The sequence below is a fragment of the Bufo bufo genome, chromosome 6 (assembly GCF_905171765.1).
Source record: "Bufo bufo chromosome 6, aBufBuf1.1, whole genome shotgun sequence".
Lineage (NCBI taxonomy): Eukaryota > Metazoa > Chordata > Amphibia > Anura > Bufonidae > Bufo > Bufo bufo.
The window spans coordinates 343,646,159-343,669,555 of record NC_053394.1 but is presented as its reverse complement, the minus strand read 5'-3'; the positions used below and the strand labels follow the sequence as shown (position 1 = coordinate 343,669,555).

General features: G+C 46.3%; 2 protein-coding genes across 3 annotated transcripts in view; one reads left to right on the top strand and one right to left on the bottom strand.

Moving 5' to 3' along the window:
• Positions 1 to 4,339, bottom strand: part of RPRD1B (regulation of nuclear pre-mRNA domain containing 1B) — a 71,444-nt gene extending 67,105 nt beyond the window's left edge. The window contains exon 1 of one of the 2 annotated variants that reach the window (XM_040435831.1): positions 4,114 to 4,339. In XM_040435831.1, the coding sequence (XP_040291765.1) occupies positions 4,114 to 4,264 (151 nt within the window). In that variant the 5' untranslated portion in view covers positions 4,265 to 4,339. The remainder of the gene's footprint in view (positions 1 to 4,113) is intronic. The other variant, XM_040435830.1, reaches the window with a different exon arrangement.
• A 57-nt stretch (positions 4,340 to 4,396) lies between these two features.
• Positions 4,397 to 20,367, top strand: TTI1 (TELO2 interacting protein 1). The gene is made up of 8 exons (XM_040436988.1): positions 4,397 to 4,460; positions 7,037 to 9,268; positions 10,971 to 11,138; positions 13,184 to 13,317; positions 15,216 to 15,356; positions 15,489 to 15,693; positions 17,769 to 17,856; positions 19,945 to 20,367. The coding sequence occupies exons 2-8, from the start codon at positions 7,090 to 7,092 to the stop codon at positions 20,120 to 20,122; spliced, it is 3,093 nt and encodes a 1,030-aa protein (XP_040292922.1). The 5' UTR covers positions 4,397 to 4,460; positions 7,037 to 7,089; the 3' UTR covers positions 20,123 to 20,367.
• Positions 20,368 to 23,397: the final 3,030 nt, after the last annotated feature.

Below are 23,397 nucleotides of genomic sequence, written 5' to 3'. Positions count from 1 at the left end.
CCTTTAACTGGGGAAGGAACAGAACACTTACCTGCTGCCCACTCCTTTTCATCTTTTTAATTACAGATCCGCTAATTCCCGAGCTCCTCTGCCATCCAAGATGGCCTCACCACTTCTCAGACTACCTGAAGCAAACACTCCTTGCTGGCCTTGGACTGGTCAGCGCTGCTTGCGTGCTGGCCAATCCATGAGCAGGACTGAACAAGCAGGGAGTGTACTGGGCTACGGATGCACAGCGTTTACCAGGTGGTCTGAGAAGTGGTGCCGCCATCTTGGATGGTAAAAGAGGAGCCTAAGAACTGATAGATCTCCAGCCGAAAAAGGAGGATACCATGTAAGTGTTCCGTTCACAACCCGGGTAATGTGTTTTTTTTTTTTTTTTTACTTGAACCAGAAGATCACTTTTAAAGGCCCATTTACACCCAAAAGTCAGACCAATTATCAGGAACAAGCGTGGAAAGGGCATGCAGATCACCCGATGAGCAAGCGATACGCCCGTTTATCTGGTAAAATGATCTCTGATGTGGACACCCAAGGGCTCATGCACATGAATGTATTTTTTTTCCCGTGTCCGTTCCATTTTTTAGGGCGGCCCACATGTGGAAGGATATGACTCCGTGTGTGCGTTTCTGCATGTCCATTCCACAAAAGAAATAGAATGTGTCACATCATTGTCTGCAGTACGGACAAGAGTAGGACTGTTCTATTAGGGGCCGGCTGTTCCTTTACGCAAAATACGGAATTCACACACCCGGTATCCATGTTTTGCGGATCTGCAATTTACGGACTGCAAAACATCCAACGGTCGTGTGCATGAGCCCTCAATCGTCACTTCTGGGCAGCAGATCGTGCTGTGTGAATGCTGCCCAGTAACAATGGATCTGTATGAGGAAGAGCGACCGCAGCAGCCATGGCTCGAGATGATTGCGGCAGGTAAATGCAGCTCTTCCCTCCACTGACGAGCAGGCAATTATCGGGAAGGAACAGTGCGGCTGTTTGCTACTTGGCACGGTGTGCCTACTCCTTACTGCGGCTCTTCACTGGACGGCTTCATGCTGCATATAAACAATGGAGAGCGGGGGTCTCCGTGTACAATGGAGGTGGTCTGGTGATCCCTTCCCCAGCTTTCCCATGATGCAACTCCTTCTGTACAGGCCCTGAACAGCAGCGAAACGTGTTCAGCGCAGATGGGGATACAGCCAGGGAAAGCGGTCACATGGGTAACTTTTGTGACTGCCTCCATATTACCTGGCCCATGTGCAGGAGCAGCACCATGTTCTGGAGTCCTCTCGGAGGAACGCCTCCAGCCTGGTCGTATCATAACGATTGGCGTCAGACTGAAGACACTTTGCTATATATCGAGCACGCTTCTGTACAGCTGACAAAACCCCTCGCCGACTGTATACACGACAAAACATTGAAACGTGAGAACCGCACCTGACTGCTCACTTCATCTCAGATACTGATGGCGTATAGCTAGGACTGTTAGATGCCGCAGGCTCCAGAACGGGGCCCTCAAACTGAAGGAGAGGACACCTCACAAGTTGCGGACAAGATTGGGCATTTTCTATTACAGTGCCGGCGAGGTGTGGTCCGCAAATTGCGGAATGCACATTGCCAGTGTCCGTGTTTTGCGGATCCGCAAAACACTTACGGACGTGTGAATGGACCCTAAGACTCTGTTCACACTAACATCAAGGTATCCAGCTCTAAGACAGCCCATACTTGGCTCCACAAGTCAACTTGTCGCTCGCACTCCCCCGCTTCCTGTGCCTCGTCCCAGAAGACGGACGCACTCCAGGTCAGGGATCTAGATTACCCGAGGAGCCACCCAACAAAGCGTTAGGGCTCATGCACATGAACATATTTGATTAGACAGCACGATCTGCCGCTGGGAAACTAAGATTTTTAAGGGTACTTTCACACTAGCGTTTTTCTTTTCCGGCATAGAGTTCCATCACAGGAGCTCAATACCGGAAAAGAACTGATCAGTTTTATCCTAATGCATTCTGAATGGAGAGCGATCCGTTCAGGATGCATCAGTTCAGTCCCTCTTACGTTTTTTGGCAGGAGAAAATAATGCAGCATGCTGTCGTTTTATCTCCGGCCAAAAATCCTGAACACTTGCCGGACCTGGCATTAATTTACATTGAAGTGTATTAGTAAGTATTCCGGCAAAACGGATTTGGCTTTTCGGATGCGCAAACCTTTAAAGATGCAAAAAAAAAATAATTAATGCCCGGATGACACCGGAGAGACGGATCCGCCTGACAAATGCCATCAGTTTGCGTCCGGATTGCCGGATCAGCGACGGAACTGCCTGCCGGAATCCTCTGCCGCAAGTGTGAAAGTACCCTAAGCGAGTTTAAAAATTGCAATTGCCCGATGAAAAAGCTCGTTAGTCAGGTAATCGGTGGCAGTATTACACGGCCAGATCATGGCTAACAAGCGTTCGTAGGATGATCTGGCCGAATATCGGCCAGTGTAAAATAAGCCTTACCCAGGGCTTCACCATACTGATTCAATAGGGTGTGGAAGGCTAAGGCCTCTTTCCCACGAGCCGGACGTTATCTGTGTAGTGATGCGAGGCTTGTGTGAAAAACGGAAGGCATCCAGATACAAAGCATTTCTCACTGATGGTGGCTCGATGTAGCTAGGCGCTATTCACGCATCAGATCCTGCTTCGTATAGTATTAGGCCTCTCGCACACGACCGTATGCCCTCCGAGATATACGGTCCGTGAGCGGGCCATACGTCCCGGATCAGCATTGATCGGGCGCACGGAAGCGCACAGCATCATAGGTTACAATGATGCTGCGGATGTCGGACCGCGCGCGAGGCTATTGTCCCGCACTCATAAGATCATATCAGTGCAGTGCAACAGCCTCGCGGGCGGCCCGACGTCCGCAGCATCATTGTAATCTATGATGCTGTGCGCTCCCGATCAATGCCGCTCCGGGACATATGGTCCGCTCAAAGACCGTATATCTCGGAGGGCATACGGTCGCGTGCAAGGGGTCTTACAATGTATTGGCTCCGATGAGCCCAAGTTATTACTTTGCGAAGTCGCATTAGACTTCCTGTAATAACTTCGGGAACTACAGTGAAAATACCTTGGTCCCGAACTTGGGTCGGTTCAGAGTAGTACCTTGGAAGCAAACCCAAGTTCGGTACTGCGGTTTTTCAATTGTAATTCCCGAAGTTATTACATGAAGTCTAACGCGACTTTGCGAAGTAATAACTTCGGCTCATCTGAGCCAATACATTCTAACACTGTACGCAGCGGGATCTCAGTACAGTGTTAGGAAGAAGTTTTTAGCGAATCGACTTGGCATGTAGCATCCGAAGTCGATTCGCTCATCTATCATTTTTAACGTGTGCATTTACACATCCGTGCTCTATTTTGTCCGTGATTATAGTCTGTGGGTCCGCAAAAAATTCATTTTCAGCAGTGCAGCGTCATTGAAACACAGAGGACACACAGACCAAACACGGATTCTTCCCCGATGAATCACTGACCACCTCGTCAAGGATTTCTCCGCGGACGTGTGAAAAAGGACTCGTTCTTCGGGTTTTTCCTTCTGTGAAAAATGCATCAAAAGCTGATTGCATCTACGTGGAGAAAAACTGAACGCAATCGCAGACAAAACTGATTCAACTTGCGCGTGAAACCTTCCGTTTTACCCTGAACAGATCTGACACAATCCGTATGGCAGGTGTGAAAGACGCCTAATACAAATCAGCCCCCGATCAGGAGCTTCTATCACCTACAGCGATTTCCACGGGTGGCATACACATTGGCGAACAACTAGCAACCATCACTTACCTGCATACAGACCTACCATGGCGGAATAGGTTCCCTTACCATCACTTCGTGGTGTCAGCTAAGATCACCCTCTGCAACAGGCCTTCAACTAATCTCCCCCCACCTTGGGTTACTTCTCAATGGCCACAGAGTGTGACATGTGGCTGAAACGTGCCAGCCTTGATCTGCAACCTCTGGCGGGACCACAAGTCCCAGCAGGCCCTGCGAGTGGCAGTGAGCGCCCACAGGTATGGCTGCCCCCCTCCTATGCCAGCACTAATGCCCACCGGACCCGGACAGAAAGGTACCTTTCTTGAGCTCCCGCTGCCACACACCGACTATGGAGGCGGCGTGCTTCCGATGATGGATCAGCCACAAAGACAACGTCTGCACGCTCTGCTGCGAGTTGCTCAGCTCAGAAAGTTTCTTCTCCAGGGCCGGCTCGGTAAATGACGCCATGACGACCCAACGGGGGCCCCCCGTGGCCCAACTCAAGATGGCCGCCTGACCTCTCACCTCCGCAGCGAGTCACGTGTCTCAAGACGATAGGACGCGTTTCCTTGACTACTGCGATTTCGGCCGGGAGCGCGGCGCAGGACTTATGACGTCACTTCCGACACATGAAACCGCCCTATCTACTGCACCATGGGTTAAGGTGAGCGTTTGGCACGTTGTAGGGTTGTAAACATGGATTTCTGGATAAGGTTTGTCCCGGCAGCAGGACAGCAGAGAGATGAGTCGTCTGAATTCATCTAAAGCTGGGCTTTGGCAGTGCTAGGCTTAACATATTAAGGATAATCCCCATGCAACCAATGACAGCGCAGCTTTCATTTTTCAAGAGTGTCATGAAAAATGAAAGCTGTCTCGTGATTGGTTGCTATGAGTAACAGCGACATGTGTTCTTTTAGACTGTTTCATACACTTCCCTCAAAATGTGCGTGTCCCTGTGTAAAGTAAAACTGGCCTTGATGCCGGTAGCAACCAATCAGATTCCACCTTTCATTTTTAAGAGCTCCTTTGGAAAGTGAAAGGTGGAATCTGGTTGGTTGGTATGGGCAACAAGGCCAGTTTTACTTTACACCAGTTTTATTGAATCTTGCCCTATTGACTCCAATTGTATCTCATTGGGAGTCATTCATTTACCTTTTACATGGTCCTGATGTTTGATAATCACCGGTTAAATAGGTTTGGATTGTTGCCTGATCGCCATGGTCTTTCGGAGATCTGAATGTGTTACCCACCAGAAAGGTTGCTGTTTTCCGGTATTAGGCCAGTGTTAGTAAGGGGGCCTCCTAATATTTTACTGGAGTGTTCTAGAACAAAATCATTCCAAAAATAGTGAGGGAAAAATGATGCATTTTTCGGGCGTTAAATACTGATGGGCTATCCTCAGGATTGTGGGGGTCTGACTCCCGTCACCCCGCCGATCAGCTATTTGAAGAGCTTTGGTGAGTGCTGCGGCCTCTCCCTGGTATTGCAGCCCAGGCCTAGTCACTTGAATGGGAGTGAGCTGCACCTAGGCCACGTTTATTCGTCACGTGGCCTAGGTGCAGCTCACTCCCATTCAAGTGACTAGGCCTGGGCTGCAATACCAGGTACCACCACTATACAATGTGCGGCGCTATGCATGTTATGCTGTGAGGAGGCCTTACCGGAGTGCCGCGGCCTCTTTAAACAGCTGATTGATGGGGGACCAGCAGGCAGACCCCCCATCTATCCGATATCAATGATCTATCCTGAGCATAGGCAATCAATTTTAGACTCCCAGAAAACCCCTTTAAAGTTTCTTATCTATATTCTTAGGGCCAGTTCACACAGAGTTTTTGGCACTCATTTTGGAGCGTTTCTGCCTCAAAAAACGCCTCAAAACAGCCTCCTATTCGTTTCAGGGGGAAGTAACACTGTTTTTTTTTTTTTCCGCATGGAAGCTGCTGAATCTCCCATTGAAATTAATGAGAGGCTTAAAAAACGCCTCGATGTAAGGTTAATCCACACGTTTTTTGGCACAGATCCACGCCAAAAACCTCAAGCTGAAAATGAAGCTTTGTATTGAAGTGAACACACTTTAAAAAAAAAAAAAGCGTGTCAAAAAACGGCATCAAAATCAGTTTAAAAAAAACGTGTGGATTCTGCTCTGATTTTTTCCGCACATTTTCATAATCCGTCAGGTGAACAACCCTTTACTCACATCCAGACTGTGTCCTGACCGAATACTTCTCACAGCTGAGGGATTGCTACAATTATATCCTGGGAAGCAAATCTCTGTGAGCTGCACAGCCTGGACCTGCACGGGTGACAAACCCTCAGGACAGGACAGAGATTATCGCCGCTGCTGAGGGGTGTATATCCCAGAGGACTGCCCAAACTGGACATAATTGTAGCAGAATCTCAGCTGTGAGAAGTTTTCAGATTCTGGATGTCATTAATAGTGTTTCCATTCACTGACAGCAAAATAATGTAACAGAAAGTTGTCGAACTTTTTATTATACCATAATTAAAAGGGTTGTCCGCCCTAGGAGCCAACAACGCCAGTGGTCCTAACCTGTGTCCTATTAAAAAAAACACAAACAGTCATCTGTCTATTGTCCCACTTTGCCCGCACCGTTTCCTCTTTCCCAGCTGCTTCCAGCCCCAGTTGGACTAGGAAGTGGCATGGTCCTGCGACCGCTGCGGCCAGTCACTGTCTTGAATGGCACGTCACGCTGTAGCTGTAGCAGTCACAAGTCCAATCCACTTCCTGGTCCTGCAGGGACCATAATCGACTGGAAACGGGGCCAGAGGTTAGGACCATTGGGGTTGTTGACTTCTAGGCTGGACCATCCCTTTAATGGAATTTTCCAGTGGGAAAAATATAAGGGGCAGAATGGGTTAAAGAAAACTAAGCATTACTCACCTCACCGATCTACCTGCCGCTGTTCAATCACTTACCGTTTATCCGCTGGTCTCTGCTTCCCGATCCTGGAGAGACAAACAGGATGGCAGGAGAGTTCCGCTCAGCCAATCACAGGCCACAGTCATGGTCCATCTCGGCCAAGCCTTTCTGCATGTCCATTGAGATGAGTGGTATGCATAGTGGCGGGTGATCAGTATGGTGAGTAATTTAGCTTTTTTTTATTTTTTTTATAACCTTTGCCCCCTTTAATGTATCAGACATCCCTTTAAGGTGAACATATCCGTATGATAATTTTGTTTTTGATTGCTTTGACATAACTATATGCTCAACCCCTCTAGGCATTTCCATAGTTGCTTGAGACCATCCGAATGCACAAGACAGAAAGGAAGCCATGGCCTCCAAGACTTATCCACACAGTGCTTTTGAAGGCCTGCGTCCATTTTGCATTCAGCTGACAGTGGAGCAGACTGTGCAGAACGTAAAAAACTTGCGAACACAGATTTCTTCTACAGATGTCTCCGCTCTACAAGATCTTCTAGACTATGTTCTTTTCCCTCTACGTTTCACCCTTAAGACCTCCGGCCCAAAAAAGCCTGGACTGGTGCAGGCTGTTCTTGACTGTATTACCCACATTCTCTCCCTCACTCATTTAAGAAGCCCCGTCTCCTTACAGGAGATGTTTAGTGAGTTGTGTAGCTGTCTCCCTCCAGACCCACTTCAGCCGGTGCCCGAGGAGCTGAAATTAGCGGTCGTGTTAGCAGTACAGTCTCTTCTCAGATCTTCTGGCGCGGATGTCCTCTGTGTGCTGTACAAACCACCCATGCTTCCTGAGATGGGATTCATCATTACCCTGCTGCTAAGACTTGCAGAATCAGAGAAGTCACGTGAGATCCGACTGGAAGCCTTGAACTGTTTGGAGAGATTGCTAAGTCCTGACCTCAAGCAGGACACCAGCCTGGGCGATCTGTTTGCTTCGTTCCTTCCCGGAGTGTGTACAGTATTAACAAGGATTATCTGTGGGGACCCCAAACAAGGATACAGGATAACAACCGGTGCAGTCAAGCTGTGGGCTGGGGCAGTCAGTACAGTAATGTCTGATGAAAGTCTTGCACAAGTGCCGGAAAAGAAGCTCATATACCCTGGATTGTCTGGACGTGTGGCAGAACTTATGGTGCATAGAGATAGGGCTTGGGTAAAACACTCTGCTAGCCGTTTAGTAATACATCTAGAAAAAATCACAAAGCGTTGCATGGCTGACCCTCACTGGAAGGTGCGACTGGCACTTGTGGACTTGGCCCATCTTTTGCACACCCAATGCTGGAATTCATTAGCTGAGGCAGCAGGGAACCTTCTACGAATACTAGTGGGTCATATGAGTGATAATAGACCTGAGGTCAAGGCTAGGGCTCGTGAGGTTCTGCTGGAGGTTTCTAAAGATGGGCCAGCTTCTAGAACTCTGGGAGAGGTGCTGTCAGAAAGCCTCCATTCACTAGCTGTAACTCTTCCAAGACTGCTGAGTTCTCAGGATGACCAAGGCAAGCTACACACATTAGCACTTCTTCTAGGATATCTGCAGCTTCTTGGTCCCAGACTTTACTTCACCCTGCACTCTCCAGCTCACCTCCAACGCCTTTCATCTGCTCTCCTGCAGACGCTACAGTTAGACTTAGGCTCAGTTAAGGTCATGGAAGAAAGGCTTTCCTTCTTGGTTGGAACTCTCAACCAGCAAGACCTAGCCCATACTGGAGTCCAGCAGAAGACCTTCAGTTTTTTTAGGGACCCACAAATTCTTTCCTATGTTCAGAGTGTCTGTAGGCTTTTGGGTTATTATGGAGATTTCTATTTATTAACAGACCACTTCTTGACTCTGTATCGAGCGCAGAAGTTGCCTGCGGTGATTGTCCTGAATCAGTTAGTACTAGGGGCTGCGGGGATTGATATTGAAGCACTCAATGGAGGTAGCCAAGCAATGGAATGCAGTGAACTCTTGGATGCCATACGCCCACTTTTGGAAGAGTACATAGACCCTGCCAACTGGCATCTTCTTACTTGTCGGGACAGTGATGAAGTAGTAGATCGGTTGGCATTGCTTCGTGTTGGTGGACCATCCAAACCAGCGATTACTGACATGACTGCTAATGCTTGGAAGCTTTGTTTGCAATTGGAAGGCATATCTTGCTTTGCCCAGGCCCTGGGCTCTAAATTCCGCCCACTTCTTATATCTACTCTATATCCAGTGCTTGAAAAAGCTGGAGATCCTTCCTTGATGGTCAGTGAGGCAGCTATGGTGGCCTTGAACAATGTCAGCCGAGCATGTGGCTACAAAGATGTCAATCAGTTGATCGAACTCAATGCAGATTATTTAGCAAGTGAAGTCTCTGTTGGTCTTCGACGCCTTCGCCATGGGGGTGCTGCGCGGGTATTACACGCTATGTTGGATAATTGTGGGCCTAGCCTCCTGCCATTGTTGAATGAATTGGTCCAGGATCTACTTCCAGCATTGGACCAGTCACAGAATGACGGAGCCAAGATCCTCTTTCCTGTGCTAAATTCTCTCGTCACAAGATTGGGTAATTACGATTTAGATTTTTACCGGTCAAGCTCTCTTAGAGTGGTTTCACAAGTAGCATTTTTGAACATTTTTGGTTGTTTTGTGACATTTTCCGTTAGTATTTTTATAAATATACGGAGGAAGCCTTAGGCCTCTTTCACACGGGTGCGTTGCGGGAACACCCGCGATTTTTCCGCGCGAGTGCAAAACATTGTAATGCGTTTTGCACTCGCGTGAGAAAAATCATGCATGTGTGGTACCCAAACCTGAACTTCTTCACAGAAATTTGGGCTTGGGTTAGGTGTTGTGTAGATGTTATTATTTTCCCTTATAACATGGTTATAAGGGAAAATAATAGCATTCTGAATACAGAATGCTTAGTAGGTGATCAATTGAGGGTTAAAAAAAATAAATAAAAATTAACTCACCTTCTCCTCTTGTTCGCGTAGTTCCCGGTCTCTTCTTTACTTCTTTAATGATGAGCTGTGGGCTAAAGGACCTTTGGTGACGTCAGATCACATGCTCCAATCACATGGTCCATCACCACGGTGATGGACCATGTGATTGGAGCATGTGATCTGACGTCACCACAGGTCCTAGCCGGTAGTTCATCATTAAAGAAGTAAAGAAGAGACCGGGAACTACGCGAACAAGAGGAGAAGGTGAGTTGATTTTTTAATATTTTTTTAACCCTCAATTGATCACCTACTAAGCATTCTGTATTCAGAATGCTATTATTTTCCCTTATAACCATGTTATAAGGGAAAATAATACAGTGAATAGACTGTCACCTAGCAACCATGCGTGAAAATCGCACTGCATCCGCACTTGTTTGCGGATGCCTGCGATTTTCACGCAACCCCATTCACTTCTATGGGGCCTGCGTTGCGTGAAAAACGCAGAATATAGAGCATGCTGCGATTTTCACGCAACGCACAAGTGATGCGTGAAAATCACTGCTCATGTGAACAGCCCCATAGAAATGAATGGGTCGGTATTCAGTGCGGGTGCAATGCGTTCACCTCACACATCACATCCGTGCGGAATACTCGCCCGTGTGAAAGGGGCCTTTAAGGGGCTGTCCAGACTTTTGGCCCTTTTTAACTATCCCGCAGTAGCGTGTTGTACTTGGTGAAATCGCCATACTCATCTTCTCCATCCCAGGGCTTGGCTCAGTGCTGTGAACTTCTGGGTGGGGTCACCTGTGCTGCTGCCACCAATGACTGTCTTAGCGGTGACATCCCCAAGTAGCACCACACTGCTGGGTCACGTGTCGCTTGGGGACATGTCACGGCCGAGGCAGTCATTGGTTGCAGCAGTGCATGTGACTCTGTCCATCTGGAAGTTTGGAGCTGGGGATCAGAAGACCAATGAAAGGAGCCAAAATGGAGCAGCGGGGAGCAGGTGAGTATAGTTTTTTCCACAGGTACAACACACTGCCGGCACTAGTTCAAAAAGACCTCAAGGTTGAACAACCCCTATGATGTTCACAAGGCAAATAATAAATATATATCAGTTTGGAGCAATGTTTGCCAACCCGTTGCTCTCCATCTGTTGCAAAACTACCACAGGCTCTCAGGGCATGATGAGAGTTGTAGTTTTTCAGCAGCTAGTGAGCCACGGGTTTGAGATCATTTGTGATACTCTACACCAGTGAAGGCAGTCGCCGTAGACATACGTAGGATTGCCTGTAGTCGTCTTACTTGTCGTTTTCCTTACAGGTAAATGGTTTCCTTTAGCGGGCATTACTGCCCAGCCAGCACCCGGTGCATCCATTCCACACCAGATGCATGATGGGAGCATGGCACAGGAGATTGCACAGTTCCTCCAGGACCATATAGAACAATATCGTGTAGCACATGGAGATGTGGAAGAAGAAGAGGCTGCAGGTGACTACAAATGACATGAATGATGCATAACATAGGCGCAGTGATGGCTAACCTCCGGCACGCCAGTTGTGGTGAGACTACAACTCCCAGCATGCTCTATTCATTTCTGTGGAGTTCTGAGAATGGCTAAGCAAGTGTGCATCTTAGGAGTTGTAGTTTTACCACAGCCGGAGGTTAGCCATTACAGACGGAGAGGGTTCATACCGCGGTCCTTAAATGTTAATGGTCTTTATGGAATGAATAAGTCACATTCTGCGTTGGCCCAAAAATAATAATAATATAGAAAACAAATTACACTATTTACTTGCATGTCTACTTGTGTTGTCTTTTGTCAGTTATTTAGTTTATTAGGCACTGGGTAATAAGACCACTTTAAAAATGGCAGAAAATCTTATTTTACATTGTTGGATCTTAACAAGGTTCCAAGTAGAGCTTCAACATGCAACAAGAAGAAATGGGAGTGAGACAAAACATTTTTTGAGCATTCAATTAATTGAAAAAAACGATTAAACTGAAACAGGCTGTTTTTCAGCTGATTCAAATTTTAGGACCACATGCCTTTAAAAGGCCAAATCTGTGCAAAGATGTGGATGCATTGTAATTTTCTGTCAGGTAGTCACACGTTGTGATGGCAAAGGCAAAAAAACTCTCCCTTTTTGAATGTGGTCGGGTTGTTGAACTGCATAAGCAGGGTCTCTCACAGCGCGCCATCGAACTGAGGTGGGACGCAGTAAGACAGTCGTTTGGAATTTCTTAAATGATCCTGAGGGTTATGGAACAAAAAAGTCAAGTGGAAGACCCAAAAAAATGTCCTCAGCACTGAGCCGGAGGATCCAATTGGCTGTCCGTCAAGACACTGGACGATCCTCGACCCAAATTAAGGCCCTTACTGGTGCTGACTGCAGCCCCATAACCATCAGACGGTATCTAAGACTGAAGGGCTTCAAAAACAAAAAACGTCTTCAAAGACCTCGTCTTCTTGAACGCCACAGAACTGCTCGTTTGGACTTTGCAAGAGAGCACCAAACATGGGACATTCAAAGGTGGAAGAAAGTTTTATTCTCTGATGAGAAAAAATTTAACCTTGATGGTCCTGATGGTTTCCAACGTTACTGGCATGACAAGCAGATCCCACCTGAGATGTTTTCTACGCGCCACAGTGGAGGGGGCGCCATAATGGTCTGGGGTGCTTTTTTCTTCAGTGGAACAATGGAGCTTCAGGAAGTGCAGGGGCGTCAAACAGCCGTGGCTATGTCCAGGTGTTGGAGATAGCATTCCTCATGACTGAGGGCCCTCGTCTGTGTGGTAACGACTGGGTTTTTCAACAGGACAAAGCTACAGTACACAATGCCCGCAGGACAAGGGACTTCTTCCAGGAGAATAACATCACTCTTTTGGCCCATCCTGCGTGTTCCCCTGATCTAAATCCAATTGAGAACCTTTGGAGATGGATGGCAAGGGAAGTTTACAAAAATGGACAACAGTTCCAGACAGTAGATGGCCTTCGTGCGGCCGTCTTCACCACTTGGAGAAATGTTCCCACTCACCTCATGGAAACGCTTGCATCAAGCATGCCGAAACAAATTTTTGAAGTGATAAACAATAACGGCGGAGCTACTCATTACTGAGTTCATGTTTGGAAGTTGGATTTCTGTTTTGGGGGGGTTTAGTTTTTTTTTGGAGGTGTGGTCCTAAACTTTTGATCAGCTGAAAAACAGCCTGTTTCAGTTTATTTGTTGTTTTCATTAAATTGAATGCTCAAAAAATGTTGTGTCTCACTCCCATTTCTTCTTGTTGCATGTTGAAGCTCTACTTGGAACCTTGTTAAGATCCAGCCATGCTAAATATGATTTTTTTTGCAATTTTTCAAGTGGTCTTAAACTTTTGATCAGGACTGTATTATATGCATTTGTTGCAAAAAAACAAAAAAAACACAGCACAGGTAACCAACGTGAATGTGCCCCGTTGTCACCCAGCGGTTGTATGTCGTTTAAAAGATTATTTTTTTTCTGTCCAACGATTAATTTTTACTTTTACTGGTTTAGATGTGTTGACCCCTTCAGACGTCATTAATGATGACCAGAAGCCGCCATTGTCCACGCTTGTCCAGATCTGCAAAGAAGTGGCTGAAAAATGTACGCACTTCCTGTCACACAGTGACACACAGCTTCGTCTTCAGGTACATTGGCATCCATTAGGACACTGCGACTGATACAGGACTATCAGTAAGATGAGGAGAAACCATGTTGCTGAAAGGGAGTCTGTCAGCAGTTTTGACCATGCAAAACTGCGGACAGAACTAGGTAGGGGCTGGGGAGAGCAGTACAAATGTACCTTTTGTGGAGCTTTCGTTATCAGGGGTAGTGTGATTATGGAGTTTTGTTCTGCCAGTTTCTGCTCCTGCAAGTGCCTATGGGGTGGCGCTTTACTGTGAAGTACTCTCTGTATGGAGATGCGTCACAGTCCTCTGAGTGATAGCTGTGGTGGTCTCCTGGTTGGATACTACCACCACAGCTCCTTTCCTCAGCCTTTGGGAGGGTCAGCCTGTTTAACAGCTTGTTTCTAACCCTGTACGAGCTGTAACGGGTATAGAATATAGGATCCCATGATGCTCTGATAGAATACATCGTCTTCCTTCTCAAACCTCCTATGTCTACTAGGTTAGTGTTTCCCAACCAGTGTGCCTCCAGCTGTTGCAAAACTACAACTCCAAGCATGCCCAGACAGCCTTTGGCTGTGCGGGCATGCTGGGAGTTGTAGTTTTGCAACAGCTGGAGGCACACTGTTTGGGAAACACTGTACTAGGTGAACACATCACTGCCTTGGGGTACCAGGATGTAGTACCTGCAGGTCCTTACCTGGAATATGCCAGTGTATCCAAGAAGAAGTATATCTATATACTCTTGTAGACCAGGATGTAGTACCTGCAGGTCCTTACCTGGAATATGCCAGTGTATCCAAGAAGAAGTATATCTATATACTCTTGTAGACCAGGATGTAGTACCTGCAGGTCCTTACCTGGAATATGCCAGTGTATCCAAGAAGAAGTATATCTATATACTCTTGTAGACCAGGATGTAGTACCTGCAGGTCCTTACCTGGAATATGCCAGTGTATCCAAGAAGAAGTATATCTATATACTCTTGTAGACCAGGATGTAGTACCTGCAGGTCCTTACCTGGAATATGCCAGTGTATCCAAGAAGAAGTATATCTATATACTCTTGTAGACCAGGATGTAGTACCTGCAGGTCCTTACCTGGAATATGCCAGTGTATCCAAGAAGAAGTATATCTATTTACTCTTGTAGACCAGGATGTAGTACCTGCAGGTCCTTACCTGGAATATGCCAGTGTATCCAAGAAGAAGTATATCTATATACTCTTGTAGACCAGGATGTAGTACCTGCAGGTCCTTACCTGGAATATGCCAGTGTATCCAAGAAGAAGTATATCTATATACTCTTGTAGACCAGGATGTAGTACCTGCAGGTCCTTACCTGGAATATGCCAGTGTATCCAAGAAGAAGTATATCTATATACTCTTGTAGACCAAGATGTAGTACCTGCAGGTCCTTACCTGGAATATGCCAGTGTATCCAAGAAGAAGTATATCTATTTACTCTTGTAGACCAGGATGTAGTACCTGCAGGTCCTTATCTGGAATATGCCAGTGTATCCAAGAAGAAGTATATCTATATACTCTTGTAGACCAGGATGTAGTACCTGCAGGTCCTTACCTGGAATATGCCAGTGTATCCAAGAAGAAGTATATCTATTTACTCTTGTAGACCAGGATGTAGTACCTGCAGGTCCTTATCTGGAATATGCCAGTGTATCCAAGAAGAAGTATATCTATATACTCTTGTAGACCAGGATGTAGTACCTGCAGGTCCTTACCTGGAATATGCCAGTGTATCCAAGAAGAAGTATATCTATATACTCTTGTAGACCAGGATGTAGTACCTGCAGGTCCTTACCTGGAATATGCCAGTGTATCCAAGAAGAAGTATATCTATTTACTCTTGTAGACCATCGCCTCCAATCTACTATTGGATGATCTCTGCCTTTTTCTGCAGGCACTGGACACTTTGCATCTGTCTTTAATACCACTCCATTCTCAAGAAGATGTTCTTTTGCCACTTGCTCATAAAATCTGGCCATGTCTAGTGAAAAGACTGTTACAGGATGAGCCACTGGTTCTACTGCGAGCCTTCCAGGTATGTCTACCACAGGTCTCTTACTGCCCACCTATGTCTTGGGTAGCTCCATCCATCTCTGGTCACAACCTTGTCACCAGGATTTGTCATCTCACTTTCTTACATGCTTTAGAAACGGTCTCCATTTTTCAGATGCTGGTGTCCCTTGCGGCATCGTGCAGAGATTTCATCCGGCAGCGTGTGTGTAAAGACGCCCTCCCAGCCTTCCTGACGTCTCTCCGCTCTCAGGCTCTTGTTAGCTGCCATGCTGGGCATGTCTACAGCCACACTCTCGGCTTCAAGTTGCAGAAAGCTTTATTGGAGGGTTTGGGGACGCTCTGTGTAGATTTGGCTTTGGGTGAGTTCCTGAGGACAAACCTCGAAGGGTTTGGCCACCTTTGAACAATAGGTCCAGTTTATGTACAGACACATAACCTTCATAAAAAGTTGACTTTGTAAAGACACTGCGTTAGGTATCTTGTACCGATCCTGAATTACATGCTGTATTATAGTCCAGAGCTGTATTCATAATTCTGTTATTTTCTATTGGAAATGGTCAACCATTTTGTCATAAGACACACCCAAAACTTGTGGCTAGTTCATAGAAAAAAGCTCGTCATAATGTCGGCCAAACCTGCTGACCATGGGGGTGTCCCGACATTCCCTTTACAGTAGATGTTAGTTGAAAAAAGGATCGGGCACTTGAATTTCAACAAGCCCGATCCTTTTGTTCTCTGGGGAAATAAGCTGCCTCTAGAGATGTCTGGTAGCTGCTTTCTGCCGTCTTCCCATTCAGAACACATGCAATGTGTGCATGTGTATGGGGGAAATCGGGAGGAATAGCTGTCAGCTGACATCCAGTTTGTATGGGGAACTTAAAGGGGTGAGCCACACTTCAGTAAGTGGCATTTATCATGTCGAGAAAGTTAATACAAGGCACTTACTAATGTATTGTTATTATCCATATTTCTTCCTTTGCTGGCTGGATTCATTTTTCTATCACATTATACACGGCTCGTTTCCATGGTTACAGACCATCCTGCAATCCTTCAGTGGTGGTCGTGCTTGCACAATATAGGAAAAGCGTTCGTATCTTGTTAGCGATCATCTGGCAGTGTAATACTGCCACCGATTACCCGATGAACGAGCAAACGCTGGTTCATCGTGCCGGCGGCAGATCATGCCATGTAATTGGCACTCTGCTGCCGGCAAACAGTGAGATAGTATAGGGATGAGTGATGCATTAGCGATCGCTCGTCCCTATACTGAGGAGGAGATCGCTGCATTTAATCACAGCGGTCTCCTCCTCTAGCGGGCAGGCTATTGACGGGAGGAAACGCTTCCCACCCGACAATCGTCTGCTCTATCTGCCTGTTTAAGAGGGCTTTTAGGGTTTGTCTTGTTGACCGTTTCCCAGTTAAAGTGGTTATCCGGGTAAAGATAATGATGACCTATCCTCAGGATAGGGCATCATTATCACATCGGAGGGGGTGCCAGGATTCGGCTGTTTCAGGAGGCCGCTCTGCGCTGTACATTGTATAGTGGTTTTTCTTGTTATCGCAGCTCAGCCCCATTGACTTGAATAGGGCTGAGCTGCAACTAGGCCATGTGACTGATGTACGGTGACATCACATGGCCTAGATCGAGGCTGCGACGCGCATGGAGCACTGGCCTCTTCTAACAGCTGATCGGCAGGGGTCCCAGGTGTTGGGCCCCCGCAAATCTGATATTGATGACCTATCCTCATTATGGGTCATTAGTATAACTTCCTGGATAATCCCTTTAAGGCCCCCTTCTTCCCATTGCCGTATTGCTGACCGCATTTGTGAATCCGCAATACACGGGTGCCGTTCCGTGGGCATTCCGCATCACAGATGCGGACCCATTCACTTGAATGGGTCCGCAAATCCGGAGATGCGGAACGGAAGCACAGAACGGAACCCTATGGAAGCACTACGGAGTGCTTCCGTGGGGTTTCGTCCCGTACTTCCGTTCCGCAAAAAGATAGAACATGTCCTATCTTTTTGTGGAGCGGCCGGATCGCGGACCCCATTAAAGTTAATGGGTCCGCGATCCGCCGCGGCTGCCCCACGGACTGTGTTCGTGCATTGCGGCCCACATTTTGCTGCAGCCGGACCACGGGGTGCACACGTTCGTGTGCAGGGGGCCTAAGGGTGCATTCACACGTCCGTAGTGCATTGCGCATCCGCAATACACTCGGCCGGCACCCCCATAGGAATGCCTATTCTTGTATGCAATTGCGGACAAGAATAGTACATGTTCTATTTTTATTTTTCTGGAGCCGCAGACCAGAAGATCGGCGGTGTGCTCCGGAAATGCGGAAGATCAGCTTTCATTTCTTCAACTGCACTGAAGAAGTGAAAGCTGGGCTCTGATTGGTTCCTGTGGACTTAGGTTGTATTTTTCTTGTAGGTGACAGTGATTTGTTGGAGGTGATTGATTCCTGTACGCTCTACCTTAGTGCAAGACAGCCCAAGCAGCTCCAGGAGGCTGCAAGCAGGTAAGAGACCAAAGGGCCACCAAAGCTGATGCATAATGGCCAACCACAGCACCCTCCTATAACGTAGTGCCCTCCGCGGTGCCCCCAGCCGTAGTCCTCCAAGCTCCTTTTCCTCTGACGTTCTCTGTTGGTTACAGCTGGACAGCCAGTTGTTCATAAGTAGCTTCCTCTTACAAGAGGAGGTCATCTATAACGCATCATTTTCAGAGGGAAACCTACCTATGGCGCATTCTGGACATGCCTATAGAAATATACCATAAGAACTGCACACTGAATGTCAGGCCGGACTTCGGCAAACTACATACTTGCAACAATTATCATCTGTATCGCTTAAAGGGCTTGTCCTACAATTAATGTAAAAAATGAAAATCTGACGTCATGTACAATCTCTTCCTAACAAAGCCAGAACCAGCCCTGTACCTCACATGGATCCAGAGATCTCCCCATTGATTGCTCTGCCAGATTTATTTCAAGCTGGTAGCTTAGGGGCGTGTCTTTTCCCAGAGGGTGTGTCCTGAGCATGTGCGTCCACCAGAACAAACAGGATATGGTGCTATACAGATACATTTTATTGAATAAGACTACATTCACACGACCGTATGTGTTTTGCGGTCTGCAAATTGCGGATCCGCCCAAAAAAAAAAAGGGTGACGTCCGTATGGCATCCATTTTATTTTTATTTTTTTGAGGCTCCATTGTAACACTACCAATCCTTGTCTGCAAAACGGACAAGAATAGGACGTGTTCTATTTTTTTTGCGGGGTTACGGAATAGATATACGGATGCGGTCCACATTTTTTGCAGACCCATTGAAATGAATGGGTCCTCATCCAATCTGCAAAAAAACAAAATGGGCACGGAAACAAAATACGTTCCTGTGAATGTAGCCTAACTCAGTGGCTATACAAAATTTTTAATTGCATGCAATTACAAAAGTATTCAGATTTAGGTGCTGGTTTGAAAAATGTAGAATATTTTTTGTGGGGAAAACCCCTTTAAGGCCCTTTTACATAGGCCAATGAAGAGTTAATTATTGGGAATGAACAGATTGTTGAAAGGGCGTGATGTCTGCATCCATGCAGCAAACATGTCCTCTGTTGGGGGTGAGCGATCACTATTACCATTGTTCATCCGTATACAGATTACCAGGTTCCCACCAACAGATCCCATTTATGAAGTTACTGGGCGAAGTCTCCTGAGATAACTTCGGCTCATCGGAGCCAATACATTCTAATACTGTACGGAGCTCCTGCTCTGTACAGTATTAGAACAAAGTTTTATGCAAATCGACTTTGGATGTTTCAACGTCGTTTCGCTCATCCCTGAAGGCTACTTTCACACTAGCGTTTTGGCTTTCCATTTGTGAGATCCGTCATGGGCTCGCAGAAGCGGTCCAAAACGGATCAGTTTTGCCCTAATGCATTCTGAGTGGAAAAGGATCCGCTCAGAATGCATCAGTTTGCCTCCGATCAGTCTCCATTCTGCTCTGGAGGCGGACACCAAAACGCTGCCTGTCCTCTTGACGAAAGTGATCCAAATATACACAATATAAGTCGATGGGGACGGATCCGTTTTTCTCTGGCACAATAGAAAACGGATCCGTCTCCCCTTGACTTTCAATGGTGTTCATGACTGATCCGTCTTGGCTATGTTACAGATAATACAAACGGATCCGTTCTTGACGGATGCGTGCGGTTGTATTATTGTAACGGATCCGTTTTTGCAGATCCATGACGGATCCGCCCAAAACGCGAGTGTGAAAGTAGCCTTAGATAAGGTAATTTGCCACTGAAGACGTGATATTGGATCATTTTCCTAGTTTCTTGGACTCGTTTGTATGATTGGGTTATGTATTACTTTTAGGACTTGTGTGAAGATGTGATGAAATTAGAAATGTAGACCATTCAAGCACCACTGTATATCCTTATTTCTGCTTGAAAGGGCCTTCCCAATGTAATTCTTCCTTGTGACGGTGCCTTCACACTCCAGGGATGTTATCTCGTACCTTGCAGTGGTGAGAGCGAATGCATCTGATGCTGTTACTTCCGGCACTGACTCACTTCTTTGTCTTCTGGTCTTTCCATGCAGAACGTTACTTAGTCTTTCCCAGCTGGATCCAGACATTGTTTGGTTGCATCTGTGTGAATGGCAAAGCCCACCGGAAGTCCCGCACCCTTCTGTTGTCCCACTTTCTTGGACCTCCAAACCCCATGATGAATATACACAGAACGTCTGCAAACTACTACAACAGCTGCATGGACTTTAGTCGGCAGCCGCAAAGATGACGCTGTTGGCATTAGCATCCCCTCCATGTCCCAATGGGCACTTACTTGAATGCATTCACCAGCCACCTCTCTTTTCAACGGCAGGCCTGGATTCTTCAAGCTTTAACCCCTTCTGTGCCTAATTGTTAAGATGCATAAGTTTCTCCTAATGCATAAGTAGTCTTCTCCCCATGGGATAATTCTCTCCAGTTGTGACTAGCTGCATTCAATAAACGAGTTGTAATATAATATGTGGTGTTGTGAGCTGGATAATCGAATTAAAAATGTCTCCTAATTGGGGCCTGCATGGAATGATCACGTCTAAACCAGGCATTCTCAACCTGCCGCCCTCCAGCTGTTGCAAAACTACAACTCCCAGCATGCCCGAACAGCCTACAGCAGGCCATTGTGGGAGTTGTAGTTTTACGACAGCTGGAGGGCCGCAGGTTGAGCATGCCTGGACTCTAAATTAAAATGAGAGTTGTCATCTTCAGCACCCAACTGGTATCTGCTGGTACATGGACAGGTTGAACTGTTATAGCCTCAGTGAGCTGTTCTTGGGCATGTTGACCAGTGGAGAACTAAGGGCTCATGCACACGACTGTATGTATTTTGCGGTCTGCAAAAAACAGATCCGCAAAAAATATGGATGACGTCGGTTGCATTCCATAGAACAGTCCTATCCTCGTCTGTAATGCGCACAATAATAGGACATGTTCTATTATTTTGCAGAACGGAAATACAGAAATGGAATGCGAACTCGTTGAAATGAATGGTTCCGGACGGACACGGGAAGAAAATACGTTCATGTGCATGAGCCCTAACAGTCATGAAAATGCCCTTTTTTTTTTTTCTCCTATAGAGAAGTCTATAGGTAAAAGTCTTAATAAAAAAACGCCACACCCAAAGTATGCTGCAACTTAAAAAACCGCAAAAGAGCAATAAAACTGTTCTAAAAGCCAAAATTCAGTGTCTGCAGGACTTTTTAGAATGTGCTGTTGGCTAGCATGGCTCCAGTGTATTTTGCCCCCACCAAAAAAAACCATCCTAAGGCCTTATTCACACGTCCGTTGTTTCTTTCCTGATCTGTTCCGTTTTTTGCGGAACAGATCTGGACCCATTCATTTTCAATGGGTCCTGAAAAAAAATCAGACATTGAGCTGTCCGTTTTTTTTCAGGACCCATTGAAAATGAATGGGTCCTAATGGTAAGAGATCATCAAAGGCAGCCAATGATTTTTTTTTTTTTTTTTTTAAGGCTAATTCACTCATTCACAGTGAAAAACTGCCATTTTCAGAACCATTGAGGTCTTTTGTCTTTCTATTCACTTGGATCATTTTTTTTATTTTTTTTAAGGCTTTTAGAATGCCCCCGTAAAAAAAAAAAAAAAAAACTAACAGTCGTGTGGATATAGACAAAAGCATTTGCAGATATTAAGGAGAAACAAGAATTTAGCGAAGGAAAGTCTGGTTTGTTGTCGGGTTCTCTTCTCTGTCGTTTGTGAGGCTGGTGCCAACACTGCTTCACCAGTCACTTACAGTTTACGGCCGTAGAGCTCATGCACACCACCGTCGTTTTAGTCCACATCCAATCCGCATTTTTTTACGGCTCGGATGCGGACCTGTTTATTTTAATGAGGCTGCAAAAGATGCGGACAGCACACCATGTTCGTTCCACAGCCCCCCCATAAATGATAGAACATGTCCTCCTTTTTGTCCGTTTTGCGGACAAGAATAGGCAGTTCTCACAGAGGGCTGGACGTACCGATCCGCAAAATGCGGAAGGCACACAGCCGGTTTCTGTGTTTTGCGGACCGCAAAATGGGCTACAGCCGTGTGCATGAGCCCCTAATCATACCTCAGTAATTGCGAGCCAAAACCAGGAGTAGAGACTACACAGAGATAAGGTATAATGGAAAGATTTGGACCTCTTCGGTGGTTTTGACCTGCACCTGGCTTTGACTAAAGGTGCACTTACACGGCCCGAGAATTGGGCAGATTATCAGGAACGACCATTCCGGCGAACGGTCATCCCTCGTTCCTTATAAAGAGGAGGAGATCGCTGCATGTAACTGCTTCACTGAATAAGCAGCCGACTGTTGGGAAGGAACGCTTCCTCCCCGTCAATCGGCCGATTTGTCGGCCTGTGTAAATCCAGCTTAAAGTAGTCGTCTCACTCCAGCAAGTGGCATTTATCATGTAGAGAAAGTTACTACAAGCCACTTACTAATGTACAGGGTGGGCCATTTATATGGATACACCTTAATAAAATGGTAATGGTTGGTGATATTAACTTCCTGTTTGTGGCACATTAGTATATGTGAGGGGAAAAACTTTTCAAGATGGATGGTGACCATGGCGGCCATTTTGAAGTCGGCCATTTTGAATCCAACTTTTTGTTTTTTCAATAGGAAGAGGGTCATATGACACATCAAACTTATTGGGAATTTCACACAAAAAACAATGGTGTGCTTGGTTTTAACGTAACTTTATTCTTTCATGAGTTATTTACAAGTTTCTGACCACTTATAAAATGTGTTCAATGTGCTGCCCATTGTGTTGGATTGTCAATGCAACCCTCTTCTCCCATTCTTCACACACTGATAGCAACACCGCAGGAGAAATGCTAGCACAGGCTTCCAGTATCCGTAGTTTCAGGTGCTGCACATCTCGTATCTTCACAGCATAGACAATTGCCTTCAGATGACCCCAAAGATAAAAGTCTAAGGGGGTCGCTGGATATGTGAAATTGCTACATGATGATGTGTTTCCCTCTTTGTGCACTGAAGCTGGCACGTTCCCTGAGTTTTTCCAGCAAGATGGTGCACCACCACATTATGGGTGTCAGGTTCGAGCATTCCTAGATGAACAGTTTCCTGGAAGGTGGATTGGTCGTCGTGGGCCAGTTGAATGGCCCCCAAGGTCTCCCGATCTGACCCCCTTAGACTTTTATCTTTGGGGTCATCTGAAGGCAATTGTCTATGCTGTGAAGATACGAGATGTGCAGCACCTGAAACTACGGATACTGGAAGCCTGTGCTAGTATTTCTCCTGCGGTGTTGCTATCAGTGTGTGAAGAGTGGGAGAAGTGGGTTGCATTGACAATCCAACACAATGGGCAGCACATTGAACACATTTTATAAGTGGTCAGAAACTTGTAAATAACTCATGAAAGAATAAAGTTACGTTAAAACCAAGCACACCATTGTTTTTCTTGTGAAATTCCCAATAAGTTTGATGTCACATGACCCTCTTCCTATTGAAAAAAACAAAAGTTGG

What these genes read in the sequence shown, in the direction of transcription:
- TTI1 (XM_040436988.1), top strand. Translation starts at nt 7,090, where the DNA reads ATGGCCTCCAAGACTTATCCACACAGTGCTTTTGAAGGCCTGCGTCCA. An exon ending in ACACACAGCTTCGTCTTCAG is followed by an intron (nt 13,318 to 15,215) that starts GTACATTGGCAT and finishes CTTTTTCTGCAG; the next exon opens with GCACTGGACACTTTGCATCT. An exon ending in TTCTACTGCGAGCCTTCCAG is followed by an intron (nt 15,357 to 15,488) that starts GTATGTCTACCA and finishes TCCATTTTTCAG; the next exon opens with ATGCTGGTGTCCCTTGCGGC.